This window comes from Peromyscus maniculatus, chromosome 1 (assembly GCF_049852395.1).
Source record: "Peromyscus maniculatus bairdii isolate BWxNUB_F1_BW_parent chromosome 1, HU_Pman_BW_mat_3.1, whole genome shotgun sequence".
In the NCBI taxonomy this organism is placed as follows: domain Eukaryota; kingdom Metazoa; phylum Chordata; class Mammalia; order Rodentia; family Cricetidae; genus Peromyscus; species Peromyscus maniculatus.
In genome coordinates this window covers 20,599,592-20,620,577 of record NC_134852.1, presented here as the reverse complement: position 1 = coordinate 20,620,577, position 20,986 = coordinate 20,599,592, and the positions used below count along the sequence as shown (strand labels likewise).

General features: G+C 40.5%; 1 protein-coding gene and 1 long non-coding RNA gene across 3 annotated transcripts in view; one reads left to right on the top strand and one right to left on the bottom strand.

The window, feature by feature from the left end:
• The window catches only part of LOC143266763 (uncharacterized), a 230,770-nt gene that overhangs the window by 175,280 nt on the left and 34,504 nt on the right, over positions 1-20,986 (bottom strand). The gene's annotated exons all lie outside the window — the stretch shown is intronic.
• On the top strand, positions 9,116-17,066 carry LOC143271992 (binder of sperm protein homolog 2-like). Its single transcript, XM_076565138.1, has 6 exons — positions 9,116-9,212; positions 12,776-12,808; positions 14,835-14,975; positions 15,231-15,378; positions 15,897-15,939; positions 16,946-17,066. The coding sequence occupies exons 1-5, from the start codon at positions 9,155-9,157 to the stop codon at positions 15,901-15,903; spliced, it is 387 nt and encodes a 128-aa protein (XP_076421253.1). The 5' UTR covers positions 9,116-9,154; the 3' UTR covers positions 15,904-15,939; positions 16,946-17,066.

The window sequence follows — 20,986 nt, the reverse complement described above, 5'->3', positions numbered from 1 at the left end:
CTGGTCCTTTGACTTTTATAATATTTCCACCCCTCTACCACAATGTTCCCTGAGCTACAGAGGAAGGGTTGTGATGGAGATGTATTCACTGGGGCTGGGATCCACATGGTTGATGATCTCTGCATTGTGACTGTTATGAATTATGCACACAGGGGGAAACCCCCAGCTGGCGGGGACAGGGTATCCCATGAGTGCAGGGGACCATGCTGGCATGCTGGACAGATGCAGCAGTGGGGTGACGGGGTGGTGGATGGATACTCACAATCCAGAGGCTACATCGGCACAGAAATGGTTTGTTATAATAGAGAGACCAAGAGAAGATAGGAAAGAGAGAGAAGAGAGAAAAAGAAAGAGAAAGAGAGGGAGGTTGAGGGGTGCACACTTCATGGGAGTGGAGGGAGAAAGAGAGGTGGGGTCGGAGATTTTAATTGTAGTTTTCTGTGATGGTCTCCACTTACTGTAAAGAGAAGCTTCTTTGATGAAGAGTAGCTACACTTACGATGTTATTCTATTTTAGTTAAAGATATGCTTGTTTTTTTTTTTAAGCAAGGTCTCTGACTTGACTCAGAGCTCAGCAAGTTAGCACTGGGAATGCAAGCAAGTGTTCCATTCTTTCTGCTTGGCATTTTCAGTGTAGGCACCAAGGATCTGATCTCTGGTCATCATCTTTGCACAGCAAGTGGTTTAGGCAGGAAGTCATCTCCGAGTGTGTTGACTTATTTTTCTTCAGTGTTTTGCTCCTCCTTTCCTCCAGCACCTCTCAATTATTCTAGTAAGTGGGTCACACAGGGACAACTCCCACTACACCATCTTACCCCAGACACTGTATATGAGCTTTTAAAAATGTATGTACAGTGGCCAGATCTAGAAAATGTATCTATTTTTAAAAAAAAATGTATCTATTTAGTTTACATCTTGGCCACAACATTCCCCCGTCCTCCCCCCCAGTCCCTCTCCCCATTCCCCGTCTCACCTCTCAGCCCCCTCCACTTCCATCTCAATCCAGGAAAGGGCAGGTCTCCTGTGAGTATCAATAAAACATGGCATATCAAGTTGCAGTAAGACTAAATATATCCCTCATGTATTAAGGCTGGGAAAGGTGACCCAGTATGAGAAGTAGGGTCCTAAAAGCCAGTAAAAGAGTTGAAGACAGCCCCTGTTTCCACTCTTAGGAGTCCCACAAGAGGACCTAGTTACACAACTGTAACATATATGCAGAGTGCCTAGATCAGTCTCATGCAGATTCCCTGGTTGTCTGTTCAGACTCTGTGAGCCCCTATGAGCACAGGTTAGTTGATTGTGTGAGCCTTCCTATGGTGTCCTTGATCCCTCTGTCTCCTGCACTCCTTTCTCCTCCTCCTCCTCCTCCTCCCCAGGATTTCCAAACTCCACCTAATGTTTGGCTGTGGGTCTCTGCATCTGCCTCCATCAGTTGCTGGATGACGCCTCTCTGATGACAATTGGGCCAGGCACCAATCTGGTCACAGGAGAAGACTAGTTCAGGCTACTTATCACTATTGCTAGGAGTCTAAGCTGAGGTCCTCCCCATAGACTCCTGGGAGATTCCCCTGTGCCAGGATTCTGCCCAACCCTGAAATGCAACGTCCCCAGCATTCCCCCTCAGCACCCTCTCTCCATGCCCCTCAACATAATCGATGAGCTGCTTTTTAAATGAAGATGTTACCTCATGTGTCCTGCAACACAAATGCCAATGTATATCTTTGAAGAAATAATGTACTAAGGAAAACAAAAAGGGGGCTGTGTAATATGCTCAACTTTTGGCCAAGGGAATGAAGAAAGCCAATGAAATGCTAGGAATAGGAATAGATTACCAAGTGATGTTGGCTGTCCTCACTGGGAGCTTTTATGTCTAAGTGTGAGTCCAGCCAAAATTATGTCTTTCAAAGAAAAAAATAAGTAATCAAACCTTGAAAATTTTTAATTAATTTTAATTAAAATATAGTTACATTACTTCCCTCCTTCCCTTTACTCCCCAAACTCCTCCTACGTACCTCCCCCACACCATTGACTGCCTTTTACTTTATTATTATAACATATATATTATATGTAAACAAGTGCACAGATATACAAATACAACCTTGTGAGTCTGTTTTTGTTGCTTGTATATATATGATTTCAGGGCTGACCATTTTGTATTGGATAGCCAGCTAGAGGCTCATCCCTGGGAAAGGCTAATTCTCCCTCTCTCAGCAGTCAGCATTTGCCTGTAGTTCTTTTCCCCTTCTGTCTATGTGTCCATTGGTGCTGTCCTTGTTCAGGTCTTGTTTAGGCAGTCATATTATTGAGATATCATAGGTGAAGCTTCCCTGTCATTTCTAGGAGACACAATCTCGCAGCAGATTTCCTGTCTTCTGACTCTTATAATCTTTCTGTCCCCTCTTCCACAATGTTCCCCAAGCCTTAGATGGATGAGCTGTGTTGGAAATGTATCCAGTGGGGCTGAGCATCTCATGATTAGTTGTCCTTTGTAATTTGACTAGTTGTGGTTTTCTTTAAAGCTCTCTCTGTTGTAAAGAGAAGTTTCTCTGATGAGTGGTAAGAGCCACATTTATCTGTAGGTGTAATCTTATTAAGGTATAGCTAAGTTCAATTTTCAAGCATACTATTGAGAATTTTTCCACTTATGTTCATCAGGGACATTGTTTTATAGTTCTGCTTTGTGTATTCTCTTCTAAAGTTTTCATTTCATTTTTCCATAGTGTGTGTGTTTCTGTGTGTGAATATACGATGAAAATGTCTTCTAACCAGAAAAATAGACTTTGAGTTGTGATGGTGATTCTTACCCAAGTAAAATGACACAATTCAAAACTCTCAGATTCCTTCAGGAATCCCAACAAAAGACAACTGCTCAAAAAAACCTCCCTTCTAACTTATTTGAGTGACACATTATTCATTATTTTAAATTATAGCCACCCAGTGTGCCATGGAACACTAGAATTTATTTCTTCTATGTAATTGTAACATTATATTCACCAGCCAAACTTTCTATGACCCCTCCATTGACCTTCCCTGGTCTATGCTGAGTATTAGTCAAGATCAATGTTTTTAGATTCCACATGGATTAGATGATGTGATATTTGTATTTCTATTACTGTCTTGTTTCACTTAACATAGTGTCATTCAGGTCTCTCTATGTTACTGTCCATGGCAGAACTTTATGACTTTTTTTTTAAGTAAATTACTGGTATTTCATTGTGTAAATGTACCACAAATTCTTTATTCATTCATTAGTTATTGGTCATTTAGCTGCAATATAGCTATCATTTTGGCTTCCCATGGCTCAAGAACAAATAATAGAGAAAACACAACATTTTTAGTCACATATTTAAAATATGGGCACTAACAATTTTATATCCAGCCAAGCTGTTCATCAAGCATGATGGTTTCAGACAGTGTTCATGTATGAACCCTGAAGAAATAGTGGTTGTTTCTACATGTTCATAAGGAACCCACTAGGGGGAAGCCTTACGTCAATCTTGATTCATTCTTCCATACAAAACAACCCAGAAAGCAATGTACAATGAAGTAGTGTATTTTGGTGATTCAAAATATAGTGGAGTCAGGTAACAAGGAGTGTGAAACTCTAGCCCAGATTTTAACAGTCATAAGACTGGGACTTAACTTTTTAGCACCTTAACCTCTCCATCTGTAAATTCATTCACACTACTGTTTTTCTTACAGAGTGTGGTGGTTTGAATGAGAATGCCCCCATAGGCTCAATATTTGAATGCTTAGTCACCAAGGAGTGGACCGGTTTGGGCTTTAAGGTTTCAAAAGCCCAAGCCAGGCCCAGTCTCTCTCTCTCTCTCTCTCTCTCTCTCTCTCTCTCTCTCTCTCTCTCTCTCTCTCTCTGACAGAAGTCTGGGGATCAGGATGTAAAGCTCTCTGCTACTGCTCCAGTACCATGTCTGTCTGCCATGATGATGAAGAACTAACCTTTTAAAACTGTAAGCAAGTTCCCAATTAAATGCTTTCTTTTATAAGAATTACCATGGTCTTCACAGCAATACAATAATACCTAAGACAGAGAGTTTGGTAGCATCACTGTTTTAAAATAATAGTTACTGTTAGCTGCACTGATAATAGCAGGAGCAATAGGTGAATGCTTCTATAGCGTGTTTTACACCAGAGATTGTATTGTGTGCTAACACACACACACACACACACACACACACACACACACACACACACACACGAGAGAGAGAGAGAGAGAGAGAGAGAGAGAGAGAGAGAGAGAGAGAGAGAGACTCATAAAAATCCCTGCAATTTGATGACCATGGTTTTATTGTCACCTCTATTTTACCACATCAGGAAAGTTAAGCACAAAGAACCAGACATACTAACTGAAAATAACAGCTTGTGAAAACACAGAGTTACTAAGGTCAGCATCAGAAAATATTTTGAAAATCATTCCTGTCCATGGACACGTGAACTATCTCATGATGCATACAAGCTCGTCAAGGTCCTTGGACCAACAGCCATCCTTTATTTCTACTTATTTGTTTTAACAATTCTGGTTCCTTTTGAAAATGTTGGACATCTCCGTCTCCCCTCCTTCAGTTTTTCCCATTGCCACCCTCTCCACCTTCTCACCCAACCTTGGGCAGATACACACACAAACTCACAGTGATTGTGAAAGCATGCAAAAGATCTGCAAAAAGCTCCATGCAGACAATATTCCAGCCCAGAAGTAGGAAGGGGAGCACAAAAACCACACAAAAACACCCAACAGCTAGTCTGTACAATCACTCAGCATATGCCATGTATCCTAGTTGCTTTACCTATCTATGCTATTCCACAAAACCCTTATTCCCAAACCTGTGGGGAAAGCATGGGGTATTCATTCAAAACCACAGGCGCTGAGCATGTCATTCGCTAGTCCATTTGTCTGGGGATAAAGTGTTAAAAAAATCTCCATCTTCATTGAACTTGCAGTGCAATAAAGGGAATGGATAATGAACATGCACATTCATAGGTCCAAATGTGAATTTACTGATACAAATATAGAGTAGATATCAGGCAGAAGCAATGGAAATTGAGTAAGTGACATGATGCCTTTTTAAAAAAAAAAAAAAAATATATATATATATATATATATTTATTTTACATCCTGGTCACAGTTTCCCCTTTTTAAAAAAAAAAAAAAAATATATATATATATATATATATATTTATTTTACATCCTGGTCACAGTTTCCCCTACCTCCTCTCTTCCCTCCTCGCAAAACTCTGTTCTCACCCACCCACCCCCAAATCCATTCCTCCTCCATTTCTGTTTAGGAAAGGACAGGTCTCCCATGAGTATCAACAAAATATGGCATATCGAGTTGTAGTAAGACTAAACATATACCCCATTTATTAAGGCTGTGCGAGGTGACCCAGTATGAGGAGGAGGGTCCCAAAAGCCTATAAGAGAGTTCCAACTGTTAGGAGTCCCACAAGAGGACCAAGCTAAACAACTGTAACATATATGCAGAGAGCCTAGGTCAGTCCCATGCAGGCTCCCTGGTTGTCAGTTCAGTCTCTGTGAACCCCTGTGAGCCCAGGTTAGTTGATCTTGTGTGTTTTTTTGTGGCGTCCTTGACTCCTCTAGCTCCTACAGTTCTTTCTCTTCCTCTTCTGCAGGATCCCCCGAACTCCTCCTTATGTTTGGCTGTGGGTCCGAGTCTGTTTCCATCAGTTGCTGGATGACACTTCTCTGATGACAATTGGGGTAGGATCAATCTGCTCATAGGAGATGGCCAGTTCAGGCTACGTAACTGCTATTACTACATGTCCTTTCATGACCAAATGCTTCACAAGAAACAACTTAAGAGATTTTTTTTCTGGTTTACAATTTGAGGTGACACAGTCCATCAATCCAGAAAAGGCATGATGGGAGGAACATGAGTTTGTTGGTCACATTTAGCCTGCAGTTGGGAAGCAGAGAGATGATAGGAAGTAGGGCCAAGACATAAACATTCAAGGCTCACCCTTGGAGACTCACCTTCTCAAAGGAGGTGCCACCTTCCAAAATAGTGCCTCCTGCTGCTGATAAAGTGTTCAAACATGTGAATCTATGGTTGACATTTCAATATCAAATGACAGCACATGGGTTCTCTGGGATCTGAAGAAAAGGAGTGAATGAGTCTGGCCTGATAACTTTGAGGAATAGTGTTTGGGGGCCAACAGTATTGAAATGCATATGCTTTTAAAGACTACTCTGTTTAGATGTTTGAAGAATGACAGGGAGTTAATTGGTTTGAATGAGTGAAGGCATGATTTGTCTCTCTGTGGTGTTTTGTATTGGCAGTTTTAGCAGACTAATATAATGGACTCAAACATCTCACATACAATTGCTCTACTCTTTTTTGTTGTTATTATTATTATTATTTTTTGCAACAGAGTTTCTCTGTGTAGCCCTAGCTGACTTAGAACTCACTTTGTAGATGAGGCTGGCCCTGACCTCACAGAGATCCACTTTCCTCTGCCTCCTGAGTACTGGGATTAAAGGCATGTGCCACCATGCCCTCCAATTGCCCTACTCTTAAATTCACAAATACTCATGATGTTTGAGAACTTAATATTCTTATGCTGTGTGACTTTGAAGCACAGATATGAAACAACCCCTGCCACAGATAAAAACTCCTTTATCCATGACCCTGACTAACAAATGGAGATTCATTATTTGAGCTTTAGTCTATCTGATATTAATGGGTGTATATTCTCAAGGTTCTACAGGTCCTATAGAAGACAGTAAAAGTGTGACCTCCTTGCTGTATCTCTTTGTTTTTTGCATTCCACATAAAAATGGAGTCCCTATTGATCCCTTCTGTATCAGAATCACTGATAATTTTCAATGGCCTGCAAATCAATTAGGTATTCACATAGAAGCTGTAAGATCTAAGTCCACCTCTGCCTTTTTGTAGGTTTTTGATCTTGGGTAAAATTTTCCTTTCAAACTTGCCCCAAGCCACCGAATGTTGTTGGCTAGATACCAGCCTTGGTTCTGAGAAAATTGGAAAGCTTTCTCTTTAGCACAAGTGACAATAGCCTTAGGACATAATAACTATTCAGGTGAGATAGAAAGGAATAATGGGTTCTTTCTGATGTCCCTTGCAGTCTTTCCAGAGGGTGAGATGTTCTGGCCTCTGATCACTATGTCCTTTAGCATGTAAAACAAAGTGAATCTTTTGACCAGTCCTCACTCACTATGTACATATTTATCAGCATTTACATAACTCCATTAGCATTCAGGAACATATCTGCCCATTGTCTTTGGGAAAAGTTAGGACCACAGTAAAGAGGATTTGAAGAATGTTCAACAAAGCAGGGAAAAGGCAGCTAAATCAATTCAAGGGTGTGCTAACTTTTAGCCATTTGCCATACTCTATGAATAAGGGATATGGACCAGAACTTTTCATCCCTGGAGATGCATGTAAATTGGATTGTGATAGTTCTAATTGGAGACAGGGTTATAATGGGAAATAATGAACACAAAATAACTAAAAACAGTAATCATTTTTCTCTCAAATTAGGCTCCCAAAATAGCTTTTGTCTTTTGGGCTGGGGTCCTTATTTTCCACACATGTGAACTAAGTTGTAACTGGCATTAAATCAATTATTTCCAATGGAGAGATGGCTTTTCCAATGGCTATGAGAAGATCAGGAGTCCTGTGAAGACACTTAACCTGCAAGATCTCCTAGATTCTGGAGTGGGGATGAGTCAGATAGATCTGCTCAGGATGCTTGAATGAAACCCATGATTTTCCACTTCTTCATGAGATACTTAATCTTCTTTTATTAAGGAGTTTTTTTTATTCATTTTACATACCAATCACAGATCCCCCTCTCCTTTCTCTTTCCACGCTGCTCACCTCCCCCCAACCCCCCCCCCAATTCTCTCCTCTAACAAGGCAAGGTCTCCCATGGGGAGTCCAAAGAGCCTGGAACATTCAGGTGAGGCAGGTCCAAGCTCCTCCCCCTGCATCAAGGCTGTGCAAAGTGTCCCACCATAGGTAGTAGGCTCCAAAAAGCCAGCTCATGCACCAGGGATGATCCTGATCCTACTGCCAGGGGGCCCTTTAAACAGATCAAGCTACACAACTGTTTCACTTATGCAGTGGGCCTAGTCCAGTCCCATGGAGACTCCACAGATGTTGGTCTAATGTTCATGAGTTCCTACTAGTTTGGTTTTGTGGAGACACTTAATCTTAATGAATGACTTGGACACTTTGGCCCCCAGTCTCTAAATCTTTAGCCCTACGTTTCCTAGTGGAACCAAGTACAGGATCCCATATGATGCCACTGTGATGAGACTTCTATGGGTGTATTCAAGAAGCACTGCTAGCCTGTGTGTTTCTTTCTTGCATCTGATGAAGATATTCATCATCCATGGCAACACTGGAGGGTTTTTATGGCCATTATCCTAGTTTATCAAAAGTATAAAAGCCTATGTTTTTGATGCTCATCTTTTCCCTGATCTCTTCATAGGCATTTGGTGAATGATGACTGTTAACCCTGCTTTTACTAACATGACCATAATGCCTGGCCTCTAAGACCATTTGTTCTTTATTTTGGATTATCTTGAAGTACGCCAAGCCATTTGCAAGAGAGATATCTACTTCTGATTTGGTGTTCTATTTTCTAAATATCACCCTCACTGTTAACCCTCCTCTCTCCATTCTCATATTTTCCCTTCTTCCCTCTCTTCCTCTCTCTTCTCCTTCCTCCCTTCCTTATTCCCAAGGACAAATTCTTGGTTAATTATTGCTTTTGAAATCAGACACAGTTGGATGTGATCCCAAATGCACCTGCATGGTGCTGTGTTGAATAAATACTAATATCTCTCCAGGTTTCATCTCTAAAAATCAGGAGAAGATGCAGACTATATCTTACAACGTTGTAAGATATTCAAAGATTGGCTGTCTTGTTGAAAAAGCCAAAAGATCCCTTACAGGGCAAACAACACTTTTAGAAAGACACCATGCAACATTCTAAGATAAATGTTGAATCACTCTAAGTCATTTAGGACAAAGGGAATTCACTGTGGAGGAAGTGTGTGAGCAGACAGAGTAGGAGGAGCAGAAAGAGAGAGTATAAAGTCAGAGCAAGGTTTGCTCCTGGGTGTGCCATCTGCAGGCAACTGGAGGTGATGAGACATCTTGTGGGCTGGGTGTCGCTAGCTGTCTGTATGTATGGACTGAATGCAGGTGAGGTGGAAAAGAGGGGGAGAGGGTTGGAGCAGGAGAGTCCAAGGCAAATGAGAATTGAGAAAGGCTGGAGATCAACTGTCCATGACATCTTTCCAGTACAGCAAGGAGAGGGTGGAGAGCTGTGGATTGGACTGTTGTTTGTTCTTCCCCTCCTTGGTTGAGTGAGCACAGAACAGGTGACTTTACCTGTAAGGGAGCCCTAGTTTCAGCATCTGTATAGTAATAAATAATATCTTCATGAAAGAGGGGAACTATTTTGAGTTTTTTTTTTTTTTTGAAATTTCTGCAAAACCTCTTGTTAAGGAAGCAAGGTATAAAATAGTGTATGGACTCAGTTATTCTTTGCATGAGAGTAGTCTGTTAATGCCTTTCTATCTGGTTGTTGACTGACAGTGTCCATACGTTTCAAACACACATGACATGGGTTGCCTGTGGGGCAGATGTCAGGGTGACTGAGGTCAGGTTTGGTGGGGAGAAATTTCATGTTGATTCATTTTATAAGTCACTTATATGGAATTTGGACCATATGAATGGCATCCTCAGGAGACAAGTAATTTCAATGCAGAACAAGGGGTCTCGTCTTGTGGTGTGGTTGTGAGTTAATCAGGAAGGGTAGAGGAGTCCTTTAGCACAGCCATCGTCCTGCAGCTGTGTCCACAGGAATGCAGGGCCCTAGAGAAAGCTGTGCTTTTTGTGCATGACAGCTTGAAATATACAGAGTGTGGGGTACTCTAGGTCTAACGAAGAGAGAGTTAGAACACTTTGTTGTTTCAGTTGTATGTTTTGAAAGAGTCTCATGTAGTCTAAATAGATCTAAAGTTCACCATGTAGATGAAGATAGCCTTAAGCTCCTGATTTCCCAGTTTTTACCTTTTGAGAGCTGAGATTATGGGCAAGTACCACCATCCCTAGTCAGTTTATATGTTGTTGGGATCAAACTCAGGGCTTTGTGCATGTTATGCAAGCACTCAACCAACTGAGACATATCCTCTTCTCTTAGAAAGGATTTGGACTCTTGTTGTCACCAGAGATATAAAGAAAGCAAGAATCATGCAAGTTGGAATGCAGTCAGAAAGGAGGCCAACGCTATAACATGATATCTTAGTAAATCTTGTCTATGACAAGGCAGAGTTGCTGTGAGATGTTCTGTATGGCAAATATGTTGCTCTGATTGGTTAGTAAATAAAATACTGATTGGCCAGTAGTCAGGCAGGAGGAAGTATAGGCAGGACAAGGAGGAGAAGAATTCTGGGAAGTGGAAGGCTGAGTCAGAGACACTGCCACCACCACAATGACAAGCCGCATGTGAAGATGCCGGTAAGCCATGAGCCATGCGGCAAGGTATAGATTTATAGAAATGGGTTAATTTAAGATATAAGAACAGTTAGCAAGAAGCTTGCCACGGCCATACAGTTTGTAAGCAATATAAGTCTCTGTGTTTACTTGGTTGGGTCTGAGCAGCTGTGGGACTGGCAGGTGAGAGAGATTTGTCCTGACTATGGGCCAGGCAGGAAAACTCTAGCTACACAGAGTAGCTGTCTTTGAGTAAGGAATGAAAGCAGATAGGTAGAAAATAGGGGGCGTGTGTTGGAGGGGGACAGTCTAAAGCAAGTAAGGATTGAGGAAAGCGTACTGAGTCACTTGCTTTGGAGAAGGGAATAAGATCACTTGCTGGCAGGGCTTTATTTCCCTCTTGTGTCGATGTAACCAACCATCTTATTAAAATAAGAAACACACAACCAATGTAAAAGAGAAAGCCGAGAGGTCAGAGCTCAGAGCTAAAATCTTACCTCCTGCAGTGCTCCTAGCTTCCCCGAAAGAGAGCTACTTCCTGTGTGTCTGTCTTTAAATAGTCTTTCTGTTCTGCCTTCTCATTGGTTGTAAACCCAAACACATGACTGCCTCGTCACTGCCTGTAAGTACCGCCCTCCAGGTCTTAAAGGCGTATGTCTACAATGCTGGCTGTATCCCTGAACACACAAAGATCTACCTAGCTCTTCTACCAAGTGCTGGGATTAAAGGTGTGCACCACCACCACCACGCTCTTGCTATGGCTCTAATAGCTCTGACCCCCGGGCAACTTTATTTATTAACATACAATCAAAATCACATTTCGGTATAAATAAAATACCACCATACTCTTGTAGCTGGAGTCTTTCTCTCCAGGTCCTGCCAAGCCCCTGAAGCCCTGCAACCCACTTATAAAATAAACACACAGACGCTTATATTATTTAAACTGTTTGGCCTAATGCCTCAGGCTTCTCGCTAGCTGTTCTTATCCTTAAATTAACCCATTTCTATTAATCTATAAGTTGCCACGTGGCTTGTGGCTTACCGGTATCTTAACATGTTGCTTCTCATCACATTGTCTGACAGTGTCTCCCTGCTTCAGCCTTCCACTTCCCAGAATTCTCCTCCTTGTCTCACCTACACTATTCTTCCTGCCTGGCTACTGGCCAATCAGCATTTTATTTCTCAATCAATCATAGCAACATATATTTACGGCATACAGGACATCCCACAGCACCCTCCCATGTTCCCCCTGAATTCTGAAGCACTCTTATCATGACTCATTTTATCTCATAAAAACACTTCAGAACTTTGTGGAAACATAGTAGAATATCAAGGAAGTTGCTTAAGTCAATCCTAACAAAACTGAAAATAAAATATGTAAAGCCAGAAAGTTATGAGGGAAGGATCCTTAGGAAGTTGCTCCAGAAAATGAAAAAGCTATTATAAAATGCTCTACAGGAATGACAGATATACACAAAGGGTGTGTAAATGACCTTACAGGAGATCAGGCATGGAGGTAGCTCATTATATATAAGAGCTTGACCCTAAGATTCACCAACTGATGTGGATTCTCAGATTACATAGTAGAAGGAGGGAAATGACTTCTGCAAGTTGTCCTCTGACCTCCACATATATATCATGGCTTGCAAACAGACACACAAATACACACACACACACACACACACACACACACACACACAAAAAATACACATACACACATTTATAAAGAATAAAGAATAACAAAACAAAAACTCAAACACACAAAAAATCTTGTAATACTCTCTCAATCATATTTTCCAGCAGGTGTTGGTTGCATTTTGGGGTGGCACCACTCATATTATGGATGTTTGGGGTCAATTATAATCTCAATTTATCTGACAAACTTTCTCATCCCCCCTTGACCCAGGCTCCTTAAATATGGCTAACATTTACTTTGGCACCATATTCTCATTGAAATGTTCTGTTAACAATAAGTTGGAAGAAGAATATTACTTAGACTTTTAGTGAGTGGACAGAACTGGCATGGCATTGGACATGGTGGGATGACTTTAACTGACTCCAAGGAAGACATCAGAGGAGTGAGAGCTCACATCTAAGTGGATGGAACTTCCTGGCTTTCTACAGCTTGATGTGACATTCCCTGGGTAGATATACAACCCCAACTTGATGAGATGTTGCAGGACACTGATGTATATTTCGTAGTCATTCTGTATATGCAGTACTTTAGAAGGTGGCTTACACTTTACAAATTATTTTTTGTCTTTCAGACTTGATTCCCTATTTACGGCCCCCAATGGAAGGTAAGGGGGCAACCTCTATCTGGCAGCATCTTAAATGTTAGCTTACACCTCTTAAGAATAGCAGATGCATACTTTCCTGCTGTGGAAATTTTTTGTTTTATTCTTCTGACCTAAGAGGCTTCCCTGGGCTACATCAGCTAAACAATATTGAAGTTAAGTGACCAACTCAAGATTCTTACTTGTCACTCAAAGAAGGCATTCCTTTATCCATTGGGACTCGGATAAGGCACTATGTGGGTTTCTGTACTTGGTTGTTTATTTCCCTTTACAGTGTAATAGTAATTACATATGTATGGAGTCAAATTTGATGCCTGGATATAGGTTTACACTATGAGTGGTTAAATCAAGGTCATTAATGTAATTAATAAAACCATCTTGTTACAAATACCAGTTTAAAATTTATTTATTTTATTAAAATATAATTGCATTATTTCCATCCATTCCCTTTCAATTCTCCAACTCCTCCAATGTTCCCTCCACATCACATTCCCTCAAATTCCTGGCCTCCATATATATGTACACACACACACACACACACACACACACACATATATATATATATATATATATATATATATATATATATATACACAACTTGCTGAATCTATTCAGTGATGCATGCATGTATATGATTACAGGGATGCCCACTTGGTATTGGAGGCTCCTCTATGAGAGAAAACTAATTCTCCCACTCCCAGCATCCTTTCATTTCCTGTAATTCTTTGACCAGGGGTGAGATTTAATGATATTCCCCCTTCTGTGTTAGCATGCCCATTGATGCTGTCCTTGTTCAGGTCTTGTTTAGGCAGCTATATTGTTGTGCTACATGGGTGAAGCTTTCCTGCCATTTCTAGGAGGCACATCTCACAGTAAATTTCCTGGTCTTCTGACTCTTACAATTTTTCTGTCTTTTCTTCCACAGTGTTCCCTGAGCCTTCTGTGAAGGAGTTGTATTGTAGATGTATCCACCGGGAAAGGGAACCTTATGATCAGTTATTCTTTGTATTTTGACTAGTTGTGGTTTTCTGTGGTGGTCTCTGTTAGTTGCTAGAAGAAGCTTATTTGATGAAAGTTGAGAGCTACACTTATCTGTGGGTATAAGGATATGTATTTAGAATTAGAATGCAGTTAGGAATTATTCTGACAAGCTTCAGGGGTTTTTTTTAATAGAAAAAGATAAGCCACGTCAAAGCCTTGTCTTATCTTAAGAACAAGGGAATGTCAATAGGTCATCTGTATGGCTCCGTTTATGATTAAGAGTGAGCACGGGCCCTTCAGAATGGAACAATACATTGGGAGAAGACACAGATATGCTATTGCTGCAGACAGAACAAAGAAAAATGCTAAGTGATGAAAATGCTTGTGGAGGGGCAGCAGAGAGAGTGGAGAGTTGTTTTGGAGATTACCTTGGTAAGTCAGGGGAACAGATCATGGGAAAGGTTCCCGAGTTATGAGCTCTGGAGATGAAGTCTCTCACTGCTAAAAGACCTCCAATTGAGGAAATCTCTAATTTTCTTGGAGATTTGCTGATATTTTCTGTCACAAGCAGAAAGGTAGCGAGTGACACCAGCTGCAGGTGTATGTAGGGGTTTTGGGGGAGCAGGCCTGTGCCTCACTGAAAGGAACATTCTAAAATCAAGTCCCAGCTGGGCATGGTAGCTCAGGTTTTAATCTCAGCACTCAGGAGGCTGAGGCAGGAGGACTGATATGAATGAGAGGCCAGTCTTAGCTACAGAATTCTAAGACAGACTGAGTTACAGGAGTGAAACCTGGTTTAAAAATTAAATGAAATATAAAAATTTAAAAGTCAATTCCTGCTAACCATGATAGCGAATGCCTTTTAATTCCAACACTGAGGAGTCAGAGGCAGGTGGATCTCTGAGTTAAATGCCAGCCTGATCTATATAGCAAATTCTAGGCCAGACAGGTCAGCATAGTGAGACCCTGGAATCAAAGAAACAAAACAAAACAAACTCATTTCCCACTGTAAGCATCTTTTACATTCTGAAATTGTTCTTTTCTCCAGAATTTCCTGTGCCAAACTGTACCTTTCCATTCATCTATAATGAGGTAACCTACCACAGCTGCATCTCTGTCCACAGTGACTATGATTGGTGCTCCCTTGATTATTATTTCCAAGGAAGGTGGAGATACTGCAAAGCATTTGGTGAGAGTCCTATAAAGGTATATATTTTATAACCATGCCCCAAGAGGCAGTGTGTAGAATCTGGAGAAAATGTTTTAGATTTCAGAAAGCAGTCATACACACACACACACACACACACACACACACACACACACACACACACACACACACACACATATACCAATCAGATAGAAAAAAATAGTTGACTATTTTCTCCACAGGGATTAATTTGAGGACAGTGTTCTTAGTGCATCCTTTATCCATCTTTCTCTGCAGATCCTCCAATGTGTACCTTTCCTTTCCAATTTGGAAAAAAGTACATTTATGAATGCACCAAGGAAGGCTACATTTTGAATCGGAGTTGGTGTTCATTGACTGACAATTACAACAAAGATAAAAAATGGAAGCAATGTTCTCCTTACAAGTAAGATTAGCTGTGAAAGGAGCAAAGTATTAGGCTGGTGGGTGAGAAGTCTGAGCTCTAGATCTCCTGACTATGACTTCATCAGGGGGCAGCAGACATTTCCTGTAAATTTGTCTCCTGTTGAGTACAGTGGGCTTATGTGGTCAAAAATCCTCAGCTTGGCTTGGGAGCACAAACACAGTCACAAAATGACAAGTATACTGGGTCTTTGGCAAATCTGACATGCTGGTTTCCATTTCCACCTTTTTCTAATGATTAAAATCACATGTGTCACTTTTGTTGTTGCTGTGACAAAACACCCAAGAAGAGAAAACTCAATGAAGGAGGGAAGGGTATCTTTGGGCTACTGTGGTTTGAGGGAACATAGTCCATTATGGTATGGATGGAAGGTGCGGTGGTGAGAACATGAGTCAGCTGATCACATTGTGTCTGCATTCAGGAGAGACTGAGAGGTAGACAGACAGAGAGACAGATAGAGGCTTGTACTCAGTTGGATGACTCCTTTTTTCCTGTTATAGTGACTAAGGCCTCAGTTTAAGAGCTGTTGTTGCCCACATTCAGGTGAGTTTTTGCTCCTCAGTTAAATCTTTTGGGACATGCCCAAATGTGTGATTCCGAATCCAGTCATATTAAGAATGATTACTAATTAGCCACTTTATTATGGATGCATTGTTTTCCAAGACAGTGTTTCCTGGCTGTCCTGGAACTTGCTTTGTAGACCAGGCTGGCCTAGAACTCACTGAGATCTGCCTGCCTCTGCCTCTGCCTCCCAAGTGCTGGGATTAAAGGTGTGTGCCACCACTGGACTGTTTTTCAGTTTTAAAACTTGCTTTGAGTCACAAAATAAATATGAGATAGATACTGAAACACTGAAGCAGCACATGACAAGAGAAACATCAGCATTCCTTATGTTCTCCTCCCCTGGAACTCGCTTCCACAGCTGCTTGTGTCTCCCCACACATCTACACAGATACACAATTTTAAAGTCTATAAAATATAACCAAATCTGCTTTCCCCTCTGTCGTCATGGCTTGATCATCATTTAAAACATATTGTGGGGGGTCTCCCTGTGAACGCATCAATATCCCCCACTTTCTTGTGTGCATGAAGTATCAAATTTTAAGTGGTTGGAGATCATCCATCATCTGCATATTAGATTTCTGATTAAAACAAACTTCCTGAACATTGACAGGGATCAATAAAAATTAAATGTCTTTCAAACAGTGGACAGCACAACTTTATGTCATCATTAAAAGCATGATGCATATTCAGGTTTTATTTATTCAATATTTTAAATTTTTATGCAATATATTTTAATCATACTTCCCCTCCTGAACTTTTCCCAGGACCTCCCTACCTCCTTATCAATATTCTCCTACCTCCTTACCTTATTCTCTCTCTCTCCCTTTCTCAAACACACACACACACACTTGCACATGTGTGAGCTCCCCCCCCCCCGGAAAAGGAGGCAAAAAGACTTTTTAATACCAGGGGAGGTAAATGAGACATTGACATTGGGAGGGTGGAGAACCAAGACATGCATTCTAACATGTTACTCTTTCTTCAGTTTTTAGATAAGCTGGGTGGTTCTGAAGAGACAGATGTTACAGATCCATTAACTGCTTCTCTAAACCAATTTTTCTGTCATTAAGGAGTATTATGATAATAAATGTCTATGGTTTTATCTATCTACATATGTTGTTTTCTGGAAAAGAAAGTCAAGCACATATTTGCTGTGTGAGATACTTTTTCTGAGATCACACACACATACACGCACACACAAAATGATAGCACCAAAGCCCAATTTAGTGAGCCCAAGTTAATTTTTATTGTGATTATGAAGAGGAGTATGGGTAAGGGGTTACTTCTAAGAGTAGGAATTCACCCCTGCGCCTAAATCAGCTGCATCACAGAAAAGCATACCTTAATAGTGATGACAATTCATGGAAGCTGCAACCCTGGACTCTCCCTGCCCAACTGATAACTAAAGTTATGGATTCAAGAATGTCCTCTCAGTAGTTTTCCTGGATGTATTCTTCTCCTTAGCAGTTATTTAATCTTTGATAAAGCTGTTAAAGGACATTAAAAAACCTCGCAAGTTTTCACTTTCCTGGACATGTGACATTTTGTTTACCTTCAGAGTCTTATGAGCCTTTCCTTCCTCCTGGAGGGATTGTCTGAGGAAAGCACTGTACAGCAAAATGGGTGATTTATAAAGTCACAGCAGTCAATGGTGCCCCTCAGTAACAGTGGGACATACAAATACAAATTGATACAAGTCATCAAGAAGACTAAAGCAAAATGAAACAAACAAACCAAAGGATGGGGAAAAGGGAAAATAGAAATAGGAAGAAGCAGGGTGTTTAGATGGCTCAGTGGGTAAAATTTATGTTGGGCAGGTATGAGAACCTGTTTGGATACCAGCACCCACATAAAAAACAGGCTTGCAGGACATGCTTGCAACCTCAGTACTGCTTGGGTGTGGGAATGGAAGCAACAGATACCAGTGGCTTACTGTCCAGTCAGCCTAGCTATAATGGTGAGTTTCAAGTTCAGTGAGAGACCCTGCTGCTGTGGATATTGCTCTATATAAATAAAACACTGATGGCCAGTGACCAGGCAGGAAGTAGGTTGCCAGGCAGAAAGTAGGTGGGACAAGGAGAGAGGAGAATTTGGGGAAGCGGAAGGCTGAGGAGGGAGACACTGCAGCCACCACCAGGACAAGCAACATGTAAAGACACCGGTAAGCCACCAGCCATGTGGCAAGGTATAGATTTATAGAAATGGGTTAATTTAAGATAAAAGAACAGTTAGCAAAAAGCCTGCCATGGCCATACAGTTTGTAAACAATATAAGTCTCTGTGTTTACTTGGTTGGGTCTGAGGGGCTGTGGGACTGGTGGGTGACAAAGATTTGTCCTGACTGTGGGCAAGGCAGGAAAACTCTAGCTACACCCTGCCTCAAAAACAAATTGGAGAGCAATAACAAGAAATATTCAAAGTTGAAATCTGGCATTCACACATGCATGCAAACTCAAGTGCACTCCCTTCCCATGAACATGCATGCATATAGCATACACACACACACACACACACACACACACACTCGCTCACACACTCGCTCACGCACGCACGCACGCACGCGCGTGCGCACACACACACACACACACACAAACACAGGGGCAAGAAATTGAGACATATCTATCTCAATACATGCATAAAACACAACAGATGGGAAGCAATAAGTCGTTATAATACCTCCAAAAGTTCTCAGCTCCTTACTCAGTTCTGGAAACCAAAGATAATAAAGACTAAAATACAAGATAAAGACAGCAACTACTCCAGGGCAGGCCACATGTTCCAGAGTAGTTGACCAACATATAATAGACTCCACAATTTTTTTTTGTGTGTGTATGTGTGTGCATGCTTTTATTTGGTTAAAGTTTATTGTTTGTTTTTCCTTTTCCTTTTTTGGGTGTTGTTTTATTTTGTTTTCTTGATTTTAGTCATTATATATATATATATATATATATATATATATATATATATATATATATATAAAATTTTGAGAAGGAACTTAAAGTTGAGTGGATAGGGAGGGCGAGAGGATCTGGAAGAAGTTGGGGGAGGGGCAGAATATAATCAAATGTATTTAAATTAAAAAATTATTTAAATAATAAGAAACATAACAAGAAAGTTGTAGAATAAAATATTATATGTGTGAGTCATGGGAGAAATTTTAAAGCACAGAAACCCAATTGCCTGAAAGAAAGTGGAAGTGAGACTAGGAAGAAGTGGGGACAGGGAAAGTGGATCCTAACAATTTGTTAAGAGGAAGATTCTCTGGTGAACTACTGCACAGAGGGGATAGGGGTGTATTGTGTATCAAAAAAAGCAACAAGAAAGCCTGTAGAATTGTTCATCATAGAGAAACACCACATATCTGAAGAGATGGATATGTTTGAATTGGTTTAAACGGTACAAGATGTATGCATGTATGGACTCATCAGATGGTATACCACAAGTGTGTACAATCATCATGTTTATGTGTCATTTAAAAATAAATTAACAAAACAAGATCAAAATAAAAAAAAATAAAAGGATCAGTGATCATACAGAGGACTCAAACTGATAGATGAAATAAGAAGTCAATTTTGGGTTTAGATGAGAAAGTTAACAATGTGGATGAAATGGCCAAATCTTTAGAGGAAACATCCAGTAATACAAAGTTATGACTAAACAAAGAAATTGAGCCCAGAATAGAAGCAAATAGAAATACTGCAAATAAAAGAGTCAGTCAGTTCAATAAAAAGCACAGCAGTAAGCATCAGAAGTGGACAAGGGCAAGGAAATGAAGGAATTTGGATTATAAAAGAGAGGACAAGTTGAGAACATATTGAATTCCTACAGCCTGGCATATCTATACTATTCTATATCTGTATCTGTAACTTCTGAACTGGTTGAGGGTGTTAGTAGAAGCAACAGATCCTGGTGGCTTGCTGGGTATCCAGCCTAGCTATAATGATGAGCTTCATGTTCAGTGAGAGACCCTGCCTCCATCCCCACAAATAAAATGGAGAGTAATAGTTGAAAACTTTCAAAGATGATATCTGGCATTCAAGATTGCATGCACAGCCAAGTACACACCCCATGAACACAAATGCATATAAACACACACACACACACACACACACACACACACACACACACACACACCTCTGTGTGTGCATGTATACATACATACATGCATACATACATACATACATACATACATACATACAAACAGAGGAGAAGGGAGAGAATAATGAGATAAGCATGACTCAAGTTCAAGAACTTAAATATATTCAAAGACAAAACCCCAGGAACCCACAGTGCAGAAAGATGAGTACAGAAAGTCTAGCAGCATCGACAATGTATTCAGTGAGGCTGTAGTAGTTTTCTTAACTCAGTGAAAGAAACAGATTTCTAAATCCAAATACAAGAGACGTTTATGTCATAGAAAACAGGTTAATTATGCATGGATGGTTTGGATTTTGAAAATTAGACTAGTTCCACACAACAGACATGCACTTTCAAGACATACATGTTAATTGATAAGCAACGTGTAGTTTACCCACACAGTAGAATATTATTTGATCATAGAGAGATGGAAAAATGTGGGTAACTCTCCAAAGCATTAGTATGAATAAAAGAAGCCAGGCACAAACTATCACATGGTGTATGATTCCGCTGATGGGGAACATCTACAACTGTCAAATTTATAACAAAAGAAAGGTTTGTGGCTGTCAGGATCTGGGGGAAAAAGGAGGTGGGTGATTACTGCTTAGTGGGTACAGAACCTCCTTCTGTGATGCTAAAAAGTTTGGAACTTGGTGTAGGACACTGTTCAGCATTCTGATTGTATCTAAACTCAATGAGCTTAACTGTATTTCATGTGAGTTTTAGCTCCAGAAGTTTTAAGCTGTATATTTATTTCCATCAAAAAAATTAAAACATGTGACGAGAAGCTTTAGGTACCATGAGAGTTTGGATAACTTGCCTCAAACTAGAGGAACTTGATTTGAGCATTTTCAGGATTTCATTGAGGATGGAAAAATTCACAGAGTGTG